This window comes from Aythya fuligula, chromosome 1, assembly GCF_009819795.1.
Source record: "Aythya fuligula isolate bAytFul2 chromosome 1, bAytFul2.pri, whole genome shotgun sequence".
NCBI classification, from domain to species: domain Eukaryota; kingdom Metazoa; phylum Chordata; class Aves; order Anseriformes; family Anatidae; genus Aythya; species Aythya fuligula.
This window is the reverse complement of record NC_045559.1, coordinates 180,528,065-180,547,449: the sequence shown is the minus strand read 5'-3', so window position 1 is coordinate 180,547,449 and position 19,385 is coordinate 180,528,065. Positions and strand designations below refer to the sequence as shown.

Here is a 19,385-nt window from a genome sequence, read left to right as displayed (position 1 = left end):
TTTGTTCTGCTGTAATAGAAGGTTTTGCAACATTCTTATAATAGGGGAATTTGACTGAGTCAAGGAAGTGATGGGACAAATTTTCCCCTACCCTTAAGATTTTGTATAACCTTTGGGTAACCTGTACCTTTTCTGTATGCTCAGCATAGCTCTGTAGATCCATAAACTTTTCCTGTCATTTCCTTTGAATTTTTCCTGTTTTTCTATGCCTGATGATTTCATAGTGCCACTGACAAAGCACTGGTTAAATCACTATGATCTCTGTCAATTCAAATCTAGTTGGCCATGTGCTGTATGGTGTTTTCCAGCTTATTTGTGGTATTGTAACCTCATGTTTGTAACGAATTCCCACTAAGCAGGATAACAAAATTATGATGAGATAGAAGGAGAATTTGTGTAGGTCTTCAAATCACATCCCAACCACTGGGGAAGGTGGGTATGATTTCTGCTGTGCAACAGAAAATGTGAGGCACTGGCTCTGTGTGACATTACTTTTATATGTTTGAAATAGAAATGGAGAGGCTAGCAAAGGGGAGCTACATCTAGGATGCAGTTGGTCTATGTTTTCAATCCTGTTTACTTTGTAAAATTGCTGTGGGTGGAAAAGTTGAAGAAGGGAGGAAAAATGAAGATAAAAAAATATGTCTGTTAAGTGGGATAAAGCTTAATCTCCTTTGCTTTTTGCTCTTCTTTCTTTATAAACTCTGGAACTTAAATATTAAGATAAAAGACTATTCACATTCCAGTCTACATGGAATAAGATTGATTTTGTTTTAAATGTTAGATGTGGGGGAACTAAAATTAAGCATTGCCCCTTTGGTTAGCTGGAAAACATTTCCAAAAGCAGCTCCAGTTATATATCATGTTTTAGTCTGGTTTTAACAACAGGAATCTGTGAGAACATTCTAGTTAAGCTTTCATTATCTATATTCACCTTTGTCTGTTTGCACCAAAGTGAAAAATGCAAGGAATTTTCTGGCTTGTGCACAGGACCCAGATCAAGTAAGTTTAATGAGATAATGCATTTGTTTTTGCACACAAATTCCTACCTTCTGCCACACAAAATTGGAAGTGTAGGAGGCAAGAAAAAGAGTGTAATGCTGATATAACAATTGCCACCCTAAAATGGGCAAAGCAATACTTTAAATTAAGCTAAAAGTACATGAGAAAAAGTCTAAAGCTTAAAACAAAGGTGTTTTTTTTTCTTTTTCTTCTTTTTTTTTTTTCAGTTACTAAAGAGTGAAAGTCTCTCCATTCTCTAATGTTATGTTATGTTATGTTATACCTGTTATGTTATGTTATGTTATGTTATGTTATGTTATGTTATGTTATGTTATGTTATGTTATATGTTATGTTATAGAGATATGTTATATCTCTAATGTTATGTTTCCGTTGTTTCCTTCAAGATAAGGTAAAGGAACACTGATAGATATTATTCTTTTTTCACCAGAACCAGCATTCTACTTTGGAAATGATGAATACTATGTTGATGAGAGTGCTGGCTATGTTGAGGTACGTGTCTGGAGGACTGGAACCGATCTGTCTAAAGCTGCTTCTGTTACAGTAAGGTCTCGCAAATCTGAACTAATGACTGCAGAAGGTAAGTAATTGTTTTGGTCTAGTTTCATAATATATCTCAACAACAAGTGCTAGTACATTTGGTCTTACCTGATATAGATTCAGCTACATAAGCTGAAATTTATACATGTCTTTCTCTTAGATCTTTCTTCTTAGAACAAATTAGGTACTTACAGAGTTTGCTCTGCAAGAAACTGAAACAGGAGGAACCATGAGGACCAACACTGACAGAAATATCTTCAAATATTCATATAAAACACTGTCCCACAAAGGCAGTTGATTGTTGCCACAACAGCATACTCTGGGCACAGACTTTTAACCCCTGGCAGCACACAGACTTTGCTCTTCTTACTGTAGACAGTGAGAAATTATCTAGTATCCTGTACAGCAAGAGGGTTGCTACAGCTGTGTGGCTCAATGATGATTTGACAGAACCTTTGCAGAATCAGATGTTAGAGTACATACAAATACAAATGTTAAGAGTATTTTCACAAACCACAGTGTTTCAAACTAAGACGGTCATATAAAGGCATCACAAAAAGACCAGTAACCTTGCTTATATGCTTATCCCAAGTGTAAGTAGACAGTAGAGTTCATCTATTCAACTAATTTTCAGTGAGGTAAAGTTGTATAAACTTTACTGTTACTTGAGCAACGTGGAAAACCCAAACATTCACCTGTAGAAAATCTTTCCGCATGCTTTCTCATAAAAAAGGAAATGATGAAGTCTAAGAATACATGATTATTTCATTTATGAACTTGTTTTATATGATCTTCTGTCTTTGTTTAACCCTGACTATTGAAGTTATTTCCGGAGAAGGAGGGGAAATACTGCCTTATAGTAAGAATCTTAATTCATTGTGCCAGGATTTTAGCCTGATTCTGCAGCAAGTAAACAAACCTGAAAACTGAGGCTGTCGCAGCCCTCAGGCTCTTTAGTCTGTTGGTGACAGCCTAAAAGATCTGACATAGTTGAAAGCCTGTTAAGCCATGAACTGGGTCCTTGATCTTGACACAGCACAGCAGTGTCAAGCAGTTGATCTGATGCACTGAGCGACCAGTCCTGGCATCCTGCCTTACAGGCTTAGGCCTGGCTAGAGCATCAAGGACCCTAGGCAAGTGTCCATCTGATGACGACCTTTGATCTCACCAAATTTTGTCAATTCACCTAATTCCAAACCCCTTTTTAATGTCAATGAAAGTGTTTCCCTCAAATCTTTGAGTCAACAGCTCTGCTGCCACTTAGTCACCCTAAAAATGAATGTTAAAACTCAGTCTTTTACTAAAGCCCTAGACACCGTTAATGCTGTGCTTTTATATACAGTGACATATTTTAGTCAGGATCTTGTTTTGTTCCATTCCTTCTCATTGGTTTGTTACGGGTTGGCTTGCTTTGCTTCGAACAAAACAATGGTTGGTTGGTGTTCTTGGAGGTCTTTTCCAACCTCAACGATTCTATGATTCTATGCAAACAAAACAAAACAAAACAAAACATAAAAGCAAGCCAAACCTGTCTTTAACTGTAGAAGGTACCAAACACCACCTGACACGGGCTGGGCAGAATTTGATTCTTTTGGTTTCTATTCATTTTTGTTTTGAACAGCACATTCTCCTTTGAATAGCACTTCTTCCTTGCATTTAGCTCACTGACCTTTTTCCTTCCTTGTTTATGTTAGTCTCAAAACTACCAACTTTGTTATATACAAAATTTCTTTCCAAAAGGCTGCTTCATCTCCAGAGTCTTTCTCAAATCTTTATGCTTACTTTCAGTTCTTACTTCCAACAAACTTGATTGATTTTATTGGAATAACTTTTAGTTTACAAAAGAATAGATTCAATCCTGATTGTATCAGGAGTATCACACTTGTATCACACTTGTATCACTAAACAAAAAGTGACTTAATATCCACCCATTAAATTGTGTAGTCCAACTTAGATGGTCAAGAGATATTTTTGCTCTATGTGACTGTCAATGTTTGGCAAATATTAAAATTACATTTAAATAAAAAAATATATTTACCTAAATTTAACTGCCTGAAGTTAGATATGTTAGATATTTTTATTTTATTAATGCTATTTATGTATTTGATATTTTTTAATTCCTTTCCCACTGGTAGCTGGAGTAGATTATGTAGGCATCAGTCGTAATTTGGATTTTGCCCCTGGAGTCAGTATGCAGACATTTCGTGTGGTAATTCTGGATGACCTTGGACAGCCGGTGTTAGAAGGAACTGAGAAGTTTGAGCTTGTGTTAAGGATGCCTATGAATGCTGCCCTTGGAGAACCCAGCAAGGCAACCATCTTCATTAATGACTCAGTGTCTGATTGTGAGTTGATTTCTTGTCCTTTTCACATTTTTACAAGAGATGGATGACTGCAATGTACAAATAACACTTGTCCTTTTGTATCACACCAAAGCCAATGAATCTACACCTTTGAGTTTGTTATATCACTTGCTGGCTAGCTGCTTATGCAATAGCTGCTGGTGCAATATAGCACAACAAAATTTGTAGTGGGGGCAAAGATGTGTTAACTTCTCCAATTATAATTTACCTGTGCTTTTTATGTTTTTCTGCCTAGTGCCCAAGATGCAGTTTAAAGAATCTTTATATGTAGGCAATGAAAATGATGGACAGATTTCTGCCATGATATACAGAAGTGGGGATATCCGATACACATCCACTGTGAGATGCTATACAAGGCAAGGTTCAGCTCAGGTAATGATTGACTTTGAGGAGCGTCCTAATACTGACAGTTCAATCGTCACCTTCCTTCCTGGTAAGCTCTTGATCGTATTTTAGAAGCCTCTAGTCTACTGTTTTGTGTTACTTTATTTTCTTTTGTTTTATTTAATTTTAAGTGTCTTATAAAGTAATGCCAAAAAGGCTACTCTGGAAAACCAAAATCTTTCCATACACAGTGTGTAGAGTGCATACAGATGATATTAATAGTCTCTTTTTGTGTCAGTTCTGATCTAGAGGGATCATCAATAGGGATCAAAGTGACATATCTATATATAGATCAAGCATGAGGGTCTTTTTGATCCACGGTAGCAAAAGCAGGTTCAGAGTAACACAGTGACAAAAGCACAGACCTGCTGTCCTACAGGAAACTTCCAAAGTTCTGCCATTTATTAGACAGATTTCTGGAAAATACACTTAACTTGCACTGAAATTAGTAGTAGATCCTTTAACAGGGATACAACTCTAATTTGTGTTTGAGATTTTTTGTTGCTTTGTGTTTTTGTTGTTGTTGTTGTTGTGTTTTTGTTTGTTTGTTTGTTTTTTGTTATTGTTATTGTTTGGTTGGTTGGGTTGGTTTTTTTTGTTTGTTTGTTTTTCAGAGAAGCTTTCCTAAGCTAGTTTGTCAGCATCAAATGTTTAATGTCTCACATCAGATATGAAACACAGATAAATCAGGTGTTACTACCTTGAAAGAATACTGCCTGATTCCCTCTATTTGTGCAGAAGACAGTTTAGTCCTCCAGTCTTCTAAGTCTACACACACATATTTTTTACAAGCTCTAAACAAGTTCTGTCATCAGTATGAAATCCTCTGTATGCCCTTATCACAGGAACGACAAGCTTCATATTTCACATATCTTAGCTTTTCAGAAAAGTGAGTTGTTTAGTCATTCATTTAGAACGGACCTCGGCTGTTAGTGCTGGCATGTACTCCATGCCTTTGCCATTGCTTCTGTGAAACCAGGAAAGAGTCCAACTTGTTAAGATTGATGGATGCAGGCCCCCCAGGAAGTGAGTTTTACCTTTTGAGTGTCACCCTAGTATTTCTCAATTAAGAGAGGTAGCAAAGAGGTCAGGTAACATCATATCTTGTTTCCATAAGCTCCTTAGGCCTGTTTACAATGCATCAGTTTCAGTACAGTATTTATTCATGCTTGCCTTGAAACAATGAGCCGGATGAATATTTTGTATTTCCTTTTTTCTCTGAATGAATAATTTATTTTCTGTAGGGGTAAAAGCATCACAGTAAATGAAGGCAGTCAGCATCCTAATCTGTTCTTTCATCTTGAAGAACCTTGATAACTTTTTCATGCAATTTATAAAATTACTGCAAATTGGCCTCGTCTCTCTCACATCCTGTGCTGTTCCATTTGCCAGGGATGTAGAAATCATTCTCCTCATAATGAACCCACTGAGTCTGATGCTGGGAGACAGATAGCCTGCATACCAGTTACAACTCTTGGTGTTCTTGTAGAAGGCTTAAAACAAAGCCTTATTCCCAGAGTCTCAGAACATCTAGTAAGGTTAGATACATGGATTTGTGAGTACTCAAATTGAGCATTTTACAACTCCAGAGAATTTTTAAGGAGATATTCATTGTCATTTGGAACAGTGGGAGTTTTAAAGACATTAAAATGGAATAATAAAAGTGAAGGTGCACAAGATTGGAGACTATCTCAGAAATGTTAGTAATTCTGGAAATTCAAAAACTCCAGGACAAAATTACCATTATTATTACTGAAAGTTTCGATTACTGTGTTTCCTTGTGCAAGTATTTAATTCTGAAATATGAACTGTGTATTTCACACAGTGTGGAGGTCACTGAAAAGTAGTATGAAGATAAAACAAAAAGAACAATACATGTGAAGTGGATGTACCAAATATAAATTTAGAGAAATCTCAAAACAGAGGATTCCATTTAAATAGGAAGCTTCCATAGACACGTAATGAATACTCATTCTGCTTTCTCTATTATTGTTGTCATTCATTAACTTGTATAGTGCCAAGATAGTGAGGTGGATGCCTTTGCCAGCATTTTAAAGGCATCCATCGTGCAAAGGCATTACATCGTGCTGTAATAGAAGAAAAGTGCTGTAGCAGAGCAAAGAACACCTAAGTTCTGCGTGATATTACCTTCAGAATGATTGCAGGTGAGACTGAGAAGCCTTGCACACTGGTGCTTATGGATGATACTTACCATGAAGAAGATGAAGAACTACGCCTGGTTCTTGGCACTCCAAGAAGTGATTCTTCCTTTGGTGCCTCTGTTGGTGAACAAAATGAGACCCTGATAAAGATTCAGGATGATGCAGACAGTAAGAAATTATTTTGTTATTGTTGCATTTTGGAAGACCATTAGTGTGCTCTAAACATATTTTCCTCTAATTACAGAAGCTATTATTAAGTTTGGTGAGACCAAATTTAGTGTGAGTGAACCAAAGGACACAAGACAAGTAGCAGTTGTAAAAATCCCAGTGCTTCGTCTGGGAGATAATTCCAAGGTTTCTGTTGTGAGAGTTCATACAAAGGATGGATCTGCTACTTCTGGAGAAGACTATCACCCTATATCAGAAGGTAGGGTCAATCAGATACATCCTACTATTTGTAGGATTGTTATTTCTATGATTCTATGATTATTAGTTATTATTATTAACATTATTGTATAATGCTTGAAGGGTGAAATAACTTCATGAAAAGGATACTATTCATCATTCAATATCGATGTGATCCCATGTGGTAAGCAAGTATCAGATTGCTCTTGGGAAGCTAGATATCCATGAAGATATTTACAAAATAATTGCCACTCCTTTGAAAACATCTGTAGCTGAGTAAATGTGGGAGAAGAGTGAGAGCCATTTTAGGAATATTTGCAAAGTGTATTACCATTACTCTGCAGAAGCATCTATTATAGGATATGACTGTGGAGTTGTTTCAAGCAACTCGATAAGTTAATGGCTTATTGCTGTATCTCGGAATTAATTTATTTCTGTTTATTGTTCAACTTTCATAATAATTAAACTTTCTTCCTATACCTCTGCAATTCACTGCCCACTGCTCCTCAGTAGTGATGAATGAGGAGAAAAGCTGTGAAAGAGAATGAGAAATTTCTTAGCTGATTAACTTCTTTCTGTTAGTAGCCCACCTATGTGGTTTGGTGAATGATTAATAGAGTTTGTAGCACTACAGATTTTTTGTCTTTTAAAGTTTGTTATAATACATGATACTAATCTGTGTTTTAAGACCAATCTTTCATTCTGGAGTGTTTTCACAGTCTTGGATAAGTTATTTTGTTGTCCAACCCAGCTGAAGGATAAGACTTATTTCTGAACATCCAGCAACAACATTGAGCTATCTCCAAATTCCACAGGAGAGGCGTTTCCTACTACTGATATATGCAGAGAAAAATCATGAGCAATTAGAAAATTATCAGCCTGGATATTGATAACTCTAGTCACTTTGTCTCCATCATTTCAGTGTCTTGCTCTTTCCTTCTGAAAGCCATGGGAATTTTTAATGTCATATAATGGTTTGGATTGGAAAAATCAAAGATCATGTAATTCCAACCCCCTGACATGGGCAGGGACACCTACCACTGGACCAGGTTGCTCAAAGTGCCATCCAACTTGGCCTTAAACACTTCCAAGGATGGAGTATCTGCTATTTCTCTGGGCAACCTGTGCCAGTGCCTCACCATCCTCAGAGTAAAGCATTTCTTCCTAATATCTAATCTAAGTCTACCCTTTTTTAGTTTAAAGCCATTACTCTTTGTTCTATCACCACACTCCCTGACAAAGAGTCCCTCCCCAACTGTCCTGTAGGCAAACCTTGGTTACTGGAAGGTCTCCCTGGAACCTTTTCTTCTCCAGGCTGAACAACTCCCTCAGCCTTTTTGTAGGAGAGATGCTCCAGCCCTTTGATTGTCCCCTCTCTGTGCAGTGCACCAACAGTGCATGGGACCAAAGATTTGAAGGGAAATGTGCTACTGCAGAACAAAAGGATCTGTGTCTCTGCCCAAAAGCCTTTGAGAAAGATCTATGATCTGCAGGGTTTCTACATAGGTCTGGGGACATCTGTGGGTTTAAGAGAACATAAACATCTTTAATTTGAAAAGTGGGTATTAACTGCTGTCTCTCGTGGCTGGATCTAAAATTAGATTGTTATGAACATCAGATTTATTTTTAGGTGTCTCATTATGTTTTTAGAAATTGAGTTTAAGGAGGGTGAAACACAGCACTTTGTGGAAATTGAAGTTCTCTATGATGGAGTTAGGGAGATGAGAGAAGCCTTCACTGTTCACCTGAAGCCTGATGAGAACATGGTTGCTGAAATACAGGTAACAAACTGATGCAAAGTCCTCAACAGCAAAATCCGGTAAAAAGACCTTGCTTTCTGTCTTATAGCTTTATTATTATTTTAATATTTATGCATGCCATCTTGGCTTGTAGTTTAGAAGACAAAGAGGATCACTCTGGGTGACATTGTAGCACCTACCCAAAACATTTTTTTGCTATGTCAATAGGGTTCATGGGAATATAGAGACAAGAGCCTATGTGGAACAGAAGTCTTCAAGACATCTTTCCAGACAGATTCTCTTCTTCAGATTAGCCTGAATGAAACCTGATGTCCTCTAGGAAACACTAGCTGGCAATAATATATCCCCATGCTGTAAAAAGAGCAGTCAGGTGAAATATAGCTTCTGCTGTCAAAGCTATGTTGTTGCTATGTGAAATGAAGTAGCCACACATTCTTGTTAGTTAGCATTCTATCATACATGCTTTTAATATAAACAGCATATCCCTCTGATTCTCCAAAAAGTGTTCTTCTAACTCTTCAGTCCCTTCATCTATATCACATATATAGTCTGACTCCAGGCAGCCAGACAGCAGAGATTACTGTCAACAGACACCTTTGCTGATGTCAAACACCATGTTTTTACCAGGCAGTTGAAGAACAACAGTGTACATCAGAGTTCTATCAGAATACTGAAGTGCTTCAAGAAAGCTGCAACACAAGAGGTTAAATGGTCTGCTACCCTCAGTGTTGTGGAAAATGAAAAAAATTATATATATATATAAATCATTTTAGCTCTTGGTTTTATAGTCTGCAATATACTTTGCAGTGCCTTGACCCTTCTGCAATAACTCATCCAGCTAAGGTTTTAGAACTTACCTTGAGAGTGTTTCAAAAGCTAGGAGTGATCTTTTTTTCTTCTCAAGGTCCAGCTTGAATTCTCTTATTTGCTTAAAAGTTCACAGATAACTTTTTCTGCCTTTTCATTATCAGGCAGCGAAGGCCATTGTTTATATTGAAGAAATGAACAGCATGGCAGATGTCACCTTTCCCTCTGTCCCTCAAGTTGCCTCCCTTTTGATATATGATGATACTTCTAGAGCCAAAGACAGAACAAGTCCTGTAGCTGGCTATCCTGTCATCTGTATTACAGTAAGTATCTCTGTGGAAAGATGGATCAAAATAAGTATATGGATTTTGTTTAAAGGATCAGTTGAATTTTAGACAGTAATTATCAATCACTTTGTTGTGAGTCACACATGAGTTTAAGCTAGGACAGTCCTAAAAGATAATATAATTTGTCTGGATAGCAAATCAATTTTTAGGGGGACAAAAAGCATAGAAAGATGTTTCATTTGTTTCTCACTAAGAACAAATTTCATACTTGCACAATGTCTACGATTGTATCATCCTACTTTCCTATTTACCTTAAAATAAAATAAATTAAATTAAAACCTTAATTTGTAAGGTTAAAATCACTTGAGATAACCAATGGGCCATTGTTTTCAGTAAATGTCACAAACTGAAAAATGAATACTGTTTGCTGGAATACTACAAGCTTCTTTCATCACAATTTTACAATCAAATGCTGTCATGAATATCCATATGCATTGAGGAAGTTTTTGGTCTATCTGTATTTGCAGAATTAGATCAAAGGGTGACATTCAAGTTAAAGCAGCAGATGTAAGTATAGTTTGAGCTTTCATAACTGTGTTAATTTTTCACCCATAAACTGTAATTTAAAATAATAGTCTTTTATTTCAATAAGCATAGTTAGACCTGCTTTTTAATCTACTTTAACAGTGCTAAAAGCATCACTGTCGAAATAAGTTAATTACTCAAGAGCTTTAGTGAAGTTATCAGTTCCACGTTGTTGAGTTTTGTGACTCTTGATAAATTAAAATTCCTTTTCCATGAAGCAAATAAATTGTTACATATCTGCCCTGTTCTGCAGGCTTGCAATCCTAAATATGAAGACTTTGATAAGACTGGTTCAATATGTGCCAGTGAAAACATCAATAACACCTTGACACAATACCGGTGGCTTGTGAGTGCACCCACTGGTCCTGATGGTGTGACTAGTCCTATGAAGGAGGTCGACTTTGATACCTTCTTCACTTCATCCAAGATGATCACACTCGACTCCATTTACTTTCAAGCTGGCTCTCGTGTCCAGTGTGCTGCTCGTGCTGTGAATTCAGATGGAAATGAGGGTCTTGAACTTATGAGCCCTATTGTAACTATAAGCACATCAGAAGGTAAGATATCATCACCTATTGCAAAATCCCTAGGACACTTTTGGATCCAAAATTCCATTCTAACAAAATCAAATTTCATGATAGGTGTTTTAACACTACAGCCTCACCTTTTCTTTTGTTGTTCGTAGAAGCAGTGCAAAAGATATCTTAGCATGGCAAAAAAAGTTCATAGAAGGAAATGGTTTTCATCTTTGCTAGTAACCTTTAAATATTTATTCACTTAATGAATTTTTATATTCTGAAGAACAGTATTTACCAGGCATTGGAATTCATGAAACCTGGGTTTTGTTGTCTTTTGAATTCAACTGTAATAATCTTGCAGTACATCTCATTTCCTATTAGACATTGGAGAATCCACATGGGAGCACTACTTTGAATGCCTAGCCAGAAGAAAAGCTTCATTTGGCATTCAAGCCTCACTGGACACCTGAGAATGAGTTTATTCCTTGACTAAGGACTAAAACAACTGGTGTCAAATAACAGGACCTGTGGTTGATATATTCATAATATTCAACCTTCTTTCTCTAATGCTGTCTTTGTCTCTCTCTATCTGATTCTCTGATACCTAATAAATATTGAATTAATGCTGCGTCCTCTCAGCCAGCAGAGGTACTGTAATCTACCTCCTTTGCCCAGCCAGCACTTTCCATGAAACTTGTACAGAATAAGATTGTGAAGCAGAGGTGTGGAACTGATAAGGATATAAGTACAGTCTGATAGCATATGCTGTTTTGTCATAGAAATCTCAGAGACTTTTTTTTTTTTTACTGTATAATCTGGTGAATGCTTAATTGTCCATAATCAAGGTGAATTACAAAACACTGATTATTATTACCTCTCTGCAGGCCCTTTGTATTATTTGTGTCATCTCTGCTGGCTTTGTAGCTGTGTTAAGTCCACTCTTTCCTGTAGGATCTTACAGTAGATAATAAATTATGTGATTGTTCATTTGTAATATCATTTTAATTTCCCTGGCATTTGCAATTAAATATTTTAGTTAAAACATTTAGTTTTCTCCTAAATTAGGGCTTTAGGGATCTTAATGAATGGAATTGCTATTTACCTCCTTCCTTTATTTCACTTTTTGGCTGTAGGTTAAAGTCACCTTTGTTTGCATTATCAAGAAACCTACACACTAAAAAGGACTCTGTCTAAGTAAGGGCATTGTCTACAAGATGCAGTGTAGTGATTTTAAAGACAGACAGCCTTGTGCTGGGTGAGCTAGTTTGGTTATGTAAAACAGCCTGGCTACATTAGCCTTATAATGCATGACTTGGATTACACACGACAAACTAGCAGAGCTAATTAGCACGGACTCAACAGTGAACTGTCATGCATATATTACTTCTAGTATCTTAGCTAACTTATGATGTGAAAGTCAACAATTCTGAGGATTGTGTACAACATGATCTGGAAGTTTCATTTATCTCTGATCATACATTTGCAATCTTAATCTGTTGGTCCTATAAACCAGGACTAATCCTGGAACAGGTTAAACTAAGCCTGGAATGACAAAAGTTACAGATTCTACAGCATTGGAGAAATTCAAAACCTACTGGACTAGGCCCTGAGCAACCTGATCTGGCTTTGAAGTTGGCCCCATTCTGAACACAGTATTTCTAGAGAATATTTCTAACCAAAATTAGTTTATGACACTATTATTCTAACTACTTTTTGGTCAGTTATGGAAAGGGAGGCTTATAGAGTCCTTATAGAGTCCTATGAAGTCATGAATATGCCAAAAGCAGTTGAATACTGATCAGGTATCATCCATAAAACTTTGTTTTTGGGAAGGAAGGAAGGAATATGCATATGCCTCTGAGCACCTTTGTATGGTACCTGACACTTACTCTGCATGTATAGTTGCAACGTGTAACTGAAAATTTTCAGGTGCAGAGTCATCACCGGGTTCTGGAAATGTGATCCAGTTGATCATGAATGATTTCTGTTTTAATTCTTTTACATAAATTCCTATTCAAATCTCTGATAAATGCTGCCCAAAACATTTACTTGTCATTCCAGAAAATTCTCCTTGTTTTAGAAACATGTATGTTTTGAAAAAAAATGGTTTAAAATTAATGCAAGGCAAAGTATGGATTATTTCCTCTAGACTTAAAGTAAAGTTACTTTCTCTTTTTTTTTCATTAGGTCTCTGTCAACCTCGTATGTCAGGAGTAGTTGGAGCAGAACCATTCTCTGCCAAATTGCGCTATACTGGCCCAGAGGATCCAGCTTATGCCAATCTCATCAAACTGACAGTCACGATGCCACATATTGATGGTATGACAAAATCAGCTGTGGAGTTGAGAGGAGTCATACAATGTGCTGTTATTTGAGCTAATCTATCAGTCATATTATTTTTCATACATAAAATCATGATATAATCTTTTAACACATGGAACAGAGAAAAGTGTCATGAATGTACAAGTATAGTTTGCAACAAGATGTATAAGATACTGCATTGATTCATAGTCTTTGATGTGAAGATTAAGGGTTTTCATATTAATTTCATAGTTTACATAAATTGGGCTAGACCTACATTTAAGTAAAATTCCTTTGAAGCCCATACTTATACCAAAAAAAAATATATATATATTAAAAAAACATATGAAGCCATTTAATTACTACATGCTTCTGTAAAATTCACTCAAAAATCTGAATGAGAAATATATTGGAGATTTAAAAATATTCTATTTGGTATTTCATATACAAAGGTATAATATTCTCATACACAGTATATCATCTTTCTTTGAATTCTGAATTACGTTTATTACCGTGAGTTCCGAATACAGAAGTATTTTGTAAGATCTTTGGCATTTGAGAGTTTGGGGCTAGATTAATGAACTCTGACCACTGAAATATAGTGATAGTTCTATAAATTAATGTTTTTTAGGCATGCTGCCTGTTATTTCTACAAGAGAGCTCTCCAATTTTGAGCTGACACTTAGCCCTGATGGAACTAGGGTTGGAAACCATAAGTGCTCCAACTTGTTGGATTACACAGAAGTGAAGACCCACCATGGTTTCCTGACTGACGCTACCAAAAATCCAGATGTGATTGGAGATACCATTCCCTACCAGTACAGCCCAACAATTAGAGGCTTCAATACCTTACGCTTCTACCGAAATTTGAATCTAGAAGCCTGTTTATGGGAGTTTGTTAGCTACTATGACATGTCCGAGCTCCTCACAGATTGTGGAGGCACCATTGGGACAGATGGACAGGTACCAACCTATAACTTGATTTTGTACTGTATTCTTAAAATGGAAGACTTCCCTTGGAAAGTATCTATAAGATTATATTGATTTAATTATTTGTATGTAGTTTAAAAATAAGAGTTCTTACTTCTTTTTCTTAACAAGATAAAGTCTTCACCTAAGACCAGCTTATTTCTTAAAGCTATCAGTGTCCATTAAACACTGTAAGTGTGTTATAAATGAAATCCTTGTACAATTGAGAGAAAGACTTAGATTGAATTAAATTTGCAATGATTTTCACACAATGTAGTTTTGAAATATTTTAGGACCAACCTATCCCACTTTTATTGTACAGTGAGCCACTTCAGTCTTTTCTTAGAATGAGAACCTTCTTGAGGATTGCTTTTAGCACATTGATAGTGCTGGAGTATTTAGTATCAGTCATTGTGTACCTTAAAATAGAGTTTACAAAAATTGTGAAGAGTCATCCTGCTGATAACAATTGACTGCAGTGTCCTATCAGCTGCTTGGCACTGCCAATCTCTTGCTCACTGTAACAAGACCCACCAGTGCAGACAGCACAGTGGTTTTGCATTACCCAGCAGAAAATTTTGTGGTCACTAAGCAGAGAAGCTGTCAATGTGGCTGAATAACAGAGCTGTGAAAGTAGTTTGAGGGTTATAAACAAGAGAATTGGAGAGATCTTCAGGTGTTCTTTGGCAAATGATTTCTAGATATCCATAGTAATGTGGAAATAAAAGGGTGTGGCATTTTTTTTTCTGGCACAGTGACAGCAAAGGATAATCCCTAGGTCTTCCTTACGCAATTACTGCACAAGCCTGTCTGATCCCACTCAAGCTCTGGAGTACAAAAGCTGAAGCTATGAAGATCAATTCTTTATGACATGGAAATGTTCCTTTGGGGAATTAGGCTGGTAGAAGGGCTGGAAACGCAGTACCTTGTTTCATTCTAAACACAATAGTTGTGTGGTACAGCCAGATCACTTACTGGGCTCACTAGCATCACTTGTTGAGCCACTGTGAAAAGGATGAAGCCACTGTGTGAAACCTCCATAACTGCTCTGTTTTTTTTAGCAGGTGTGCAATTTGACTAGGAATCTGAGTAGACTTACAAGCACAAATTCTTACTATGACTATCCCAAACAGCATGAGTAGTGCTTACAGATGAGAAAAGTGTGCAGTTGCCCAAAGAAACCTACAGGCATGTGTAGCAAAACTTTTTTTTACTACTAAAAGCATAGGTGCTAATGGACATGTAAATATCTAATCAGACAAGCTGAATTTTCTCCCTTTTTTTTTAATATTTACATTCTTAAAGTCCACCTTACTCTGTCAGTGATCATACAGTCAATATGCAGGACAAGAAATTACACCCGATTCTCTCTAGCCCTTGATTAACATCCTAAAATCCTGCTCCTTTTAACTAGATGTTATGTACTCAATAAAATATAATACCAGAAGAAAATGGAGCTTCTCGCCTTTTCTTAGATATGAAGACCCTGATGGTTATGGCATCTCAGTGCTCTGTTGTCTCTCCTGGTTCCTTGTCTGTTACAGAGACCAGTTCAAGGTATCTGCCTTGATGCTGTGAGTTCCCTGTTGGTGCATCTGCTTGGGATTGCCCCTCTGCTACAAGCAGATCCTCCTACAGGTGCATTCCACTATAACCATGAACCTGTCAGAGGGGAGGGGAAGGCATGCGAGTGTGGGATGTAAACCTTTCACATTCCCACAAGATAAAAATGACAGCACTCTTCACTGTTCTTAGAATGATTTCATTGCTTCAACTCATCATTCCTTTCACTATCTCTTTATGCCCGTGAAGACCTACAATATACAGCCATATATTCTTATTTCCCACACAACACAATCATAAGCACACAGGCTCACAGAGCTGCCACACAGCTGTCAGTCAATCCTGCCACCTACACAAGCCACTTCTCCCACAGTGAAAGGGAAGACCTGATTTAAATTTTTCTAATACTCTGTGTCCTATAGAGAAAAGGCTGAGCACTTGATTTAGACAAATGTGTGTCTAAATAAAACCTATGTATGTTCATATGGGTATAAGCAGAGGAAGAAATAAGAAGCATCCCTGTATTTTGGTAAATATGAAGAACCTCTATGTTTGGTTGTGGAGGATATACATAAATGATAATATATCTTAGGAAGAGAGATGTACTTGCTTTAAGCTCTGGATACATTATGTACTTTATGTAAGATCCCTCATTTCAAGGCAGAGAGGGATGAACATGAGCTATAGAGCCATGAAACTGCAGCTGAAGTCAGCCTGTAGTGCTCCATAGGGTGTGGCTAAAAGGTTAGAGTGGTAAGTGAAATATCAAGCTGAATTACTTCTAGCAGTGAAGCATTGCCCCACAGCCAGTATGCGCTTCACTGCCCTCCCTGTTTCCCCCACCTCCATTTAATTCTTCTCCAGGTTTGGTCTTTATCTTCACATGACCCCCTCCAGCTGAGAGGGGAGGCAGTCAGTGCCCTATCTCCGTGGTTGTTACCATTGTTGGTTTTTTCTCCTTCAGTGAACAATTAATAATCCTCCTCCGTGAGAGGGAAGCTGGCAGCTATGGTTTTCACCATGTTTTCTTAGCACACAAAGGAAGCTTAATTTCCATTATACAGACAGAACAGATAAAGAAATATTAAATTCTCCTACCACATCCTGCTGCCACTACAAATTTACTAGCTTGAGTTTACCAGATATTTGGCTACATCTTTAAATTCAAAATTCTGCTTTGCAGTTCTAGCTCTCCTGTGTCTATATGGTCAAAGATAGCACTCGTGGTTCAGACAAAGATAATTCACAAAAGCAACTGGCAATATCTTGTGTGATGTGGACCTTCACTTTATGGGAATTCCTCCAATAGTAGGGGAAGAAGATGAGCTTTTGTCAACAAAAAGTGAGGTGGGAGACCTGCAGCTGGCGTAGTTCTTCTGGCAGTGCTCCTGGTGTTTGCCACAGAGTGCAGCTGTCTTAGCCAGTTCCCATGAACTCATGAACTGTCATAATACATACAGGGAAGGTTTCAGTTTCTTTTCTTTCCTCCTTTTTTTTTTTTTTTTTTTTTTTTTTTTTTTTTTTGGTCTTTGAGGCCTTTTGCTTGTGACCCACTCTCTTTTGCAATTATTCTGTGCATGAGCAAACCTTGTGTGAGTTAGATGCAGCACTTCTTTCAGAATACAGCTTGCTGCTTTGTTCCTGGTTTCTGCCCATATTTACCACTTCTGAAAAATTAAGCATCTATATATCTATATATGGATTTAGATGTGCAGCTTAAGGTACTTATATTTAGAAATAAAGCCTCTTTAAATTGAACTAATACATTTGGGTAATAGCTCTGTTCTGGTTAAAGTTAAGGTCGCTTAACTTTAGCAACAGCTTTCTTTTGGACAACTTGCAGTCACAACTTGAAATTCAAGGTCTATATTTGGGTACGTTGGGGCTGTAAATAGGTGGAGCTCACCTATATGAGTGTTATCTGCCTGTATCTTCAGGTAATTAATAGAGATTGGACCTTATTTCATGGGAACATTGTAAGAGACAAGCACTACAGTTGTTTGATTCTCAGGGCACAGGTGCTAGAATAATGCCAGATATCCTTGAAAGGAAATTAAAAAACGAAATAGTAAAAACCAAGCAAGTGACTATTGTTTAATATTTTTTAATGAAGTACATGTTGAAGGGTAGGCCTAGTCTTATTCAATAGAGTGTGAAGTATCATTTGATCTAATTTCCTGCCTTTGCAACTATTTGCTATAACCAGACAGTTTGGCATTGAAAGACTTCTTTGTGTTTCTGGCCAAGTATTTACATGTGGATGTTGCTTTCCCTGGTGGAAATTACAATTCAGATTTTATTAACAACTAATTAAGCAAGTCAAAACACAAAGATAAAAAACATGCACTAAAGTATTTGAACATACAGATTAATACCTTGAAGCTACTGTAATTGAGTACAGCTGAATAGTCTGTTTTGCTCTCTGACAAAAGCAGTTATTTCTGGACAAAACTGAAAATGTTTCTCTTCCAGTATGTTCAGTTCATATTTATGGTACACATGCTATGATGGTACTGAGGTGTTTGGAAATCCCGTCTGAAAACAGATTTTAAAATTACTAATATATTGCCTCAACTTATATGAGGCAGCTTGCAGACAGAGTATTTTATTGCACGGAAACAGTCTATTTCCAGTTTTAACAAAATAGTATTTTAAGAGGAAAGGCCAGGTTTTCTGAAATTCTCAACTAGATGCTGTAAAATGCAGATGGACAGAAGTGTGTATTTTCAGATTTTTATGCTCAGACAAGCCACCAAGATCAAGTGTTAGAAAACCCTGTAGTTTGTATTCCCTTGACATGGAAGCTCAATAACATTCAATCTGTTTTTCTTCCCCAGCTGCAAACACATGCATTCAGTAAGTGCTATGAAGAAAAAACTCTGTTACAAAGTTAACACACCAGCTGTGTAACAAAGCCAGAGGTTAAACATTTCAAGGAGCTGGCATTTCGATGCTGGATTGCATTCTCCTCTCCATTCAGACTTCTTTAAACAAACCTGCTTTGCATTTCACCTGTGACCTACCTGGCTATCTTCCATCTTAGGGCCAAATCTTAGCTTTGCTATATTGTTATTGTGTAAACAGCTAGCTGATAACATTGTTAAGCTTGTGTGACTCAGATTTGCAGACAGCAAGTAAATGCAAGAGAAAATCAGGCTTAGAGTAATTTGAAGGAAAAACATGGTTCTCATTAAAAGTTTGTTTCATTAGAACATTAAATATAAAATGTGAAACTGTGTTATTTCTAGTTTCTAATTCTGATCTTATGAGTACTAACAGAGCATGTGCACACACATACACACACACAGTCTCCTACTGCTACTAATCACATCCCAAAGCTATAAAATCATTTTCCTCAGCCAAGTTCTGTGCTCTAGAAGTGTAAGCCAGATAAATAAATATATGTATAAATGTAAGACAGAGTCCATGCCCCCAAACCTGACTGTGTTTTTGTTTTGAATATTCTTGTTACATAACAGATGCTCAAACTAATTACGTTTTTGTTTTTTACTTAATGAAGTTTGACAGCTTGCATCAGAAAGAGGAACAAAAGAAGAACACCTATAGAAACACCATTCATATTTTCTAAGTCTTGAATGGGAATTGTCAATGTTCAAAAATAGATTTTGTGGTTTGTGATAATTTATCTTGTAAAGATCATGTATGCATGTCTACTTCTTATATTGATATCCAGTATAAATCATGTTCTTCTCTCACACA

The 19,385-nt window shown here is 36.8% G+C and overlaps 1 protein-coding gene across 1 annotated transcript in view; it reads left to right on the top strand.

Annotated features, from left to right (window-relative positions):
- Positions 1-19,385, top strand: part of FREM2 (FRAS1 related extracellular matrix 2) — a 122,852-nt gene that overhangs the window by 87,243 nt on the left and 16,224 nt on the right. The window contains exons 7-16 of the mRNA XM_032206794.1: positions 1,452-1,601; positions 3,697-3,906; positions 4,160-4,357; positions 6,474-6,638; positions 6,715-6,897; positions 8,526-8,656; positions 9,607-9,765; positions 10,568-10,871; positions 13,020-13,151; positions 13,765-14,096. Of these exons, the coding sequence (XP_032062685.1) occupies positions 1,452-1,601; positions 3,697-3,906; positions 4,160-4,357; positions 6,474-6,638; positions 6,715-6,897; positions 8,526-8,656; positions 9,607-9,765; positions 10,568-10,871; positions 13,020-13,151; positions 13,765-14,096 (1,964 nt within the window). The remainder of the gene's footprint in view (positions 1-1,451; positions 1,602-3,696; positions 3,907-4,159; positions 4,358-6,473; positions 6,639-6,714; positions 6,898-8,525; positions 8,657-9,606; positions 9,766-10,567; positions 10,872-13,019; positions 13,152-13,764; positions 14,097-19,385) is intronic.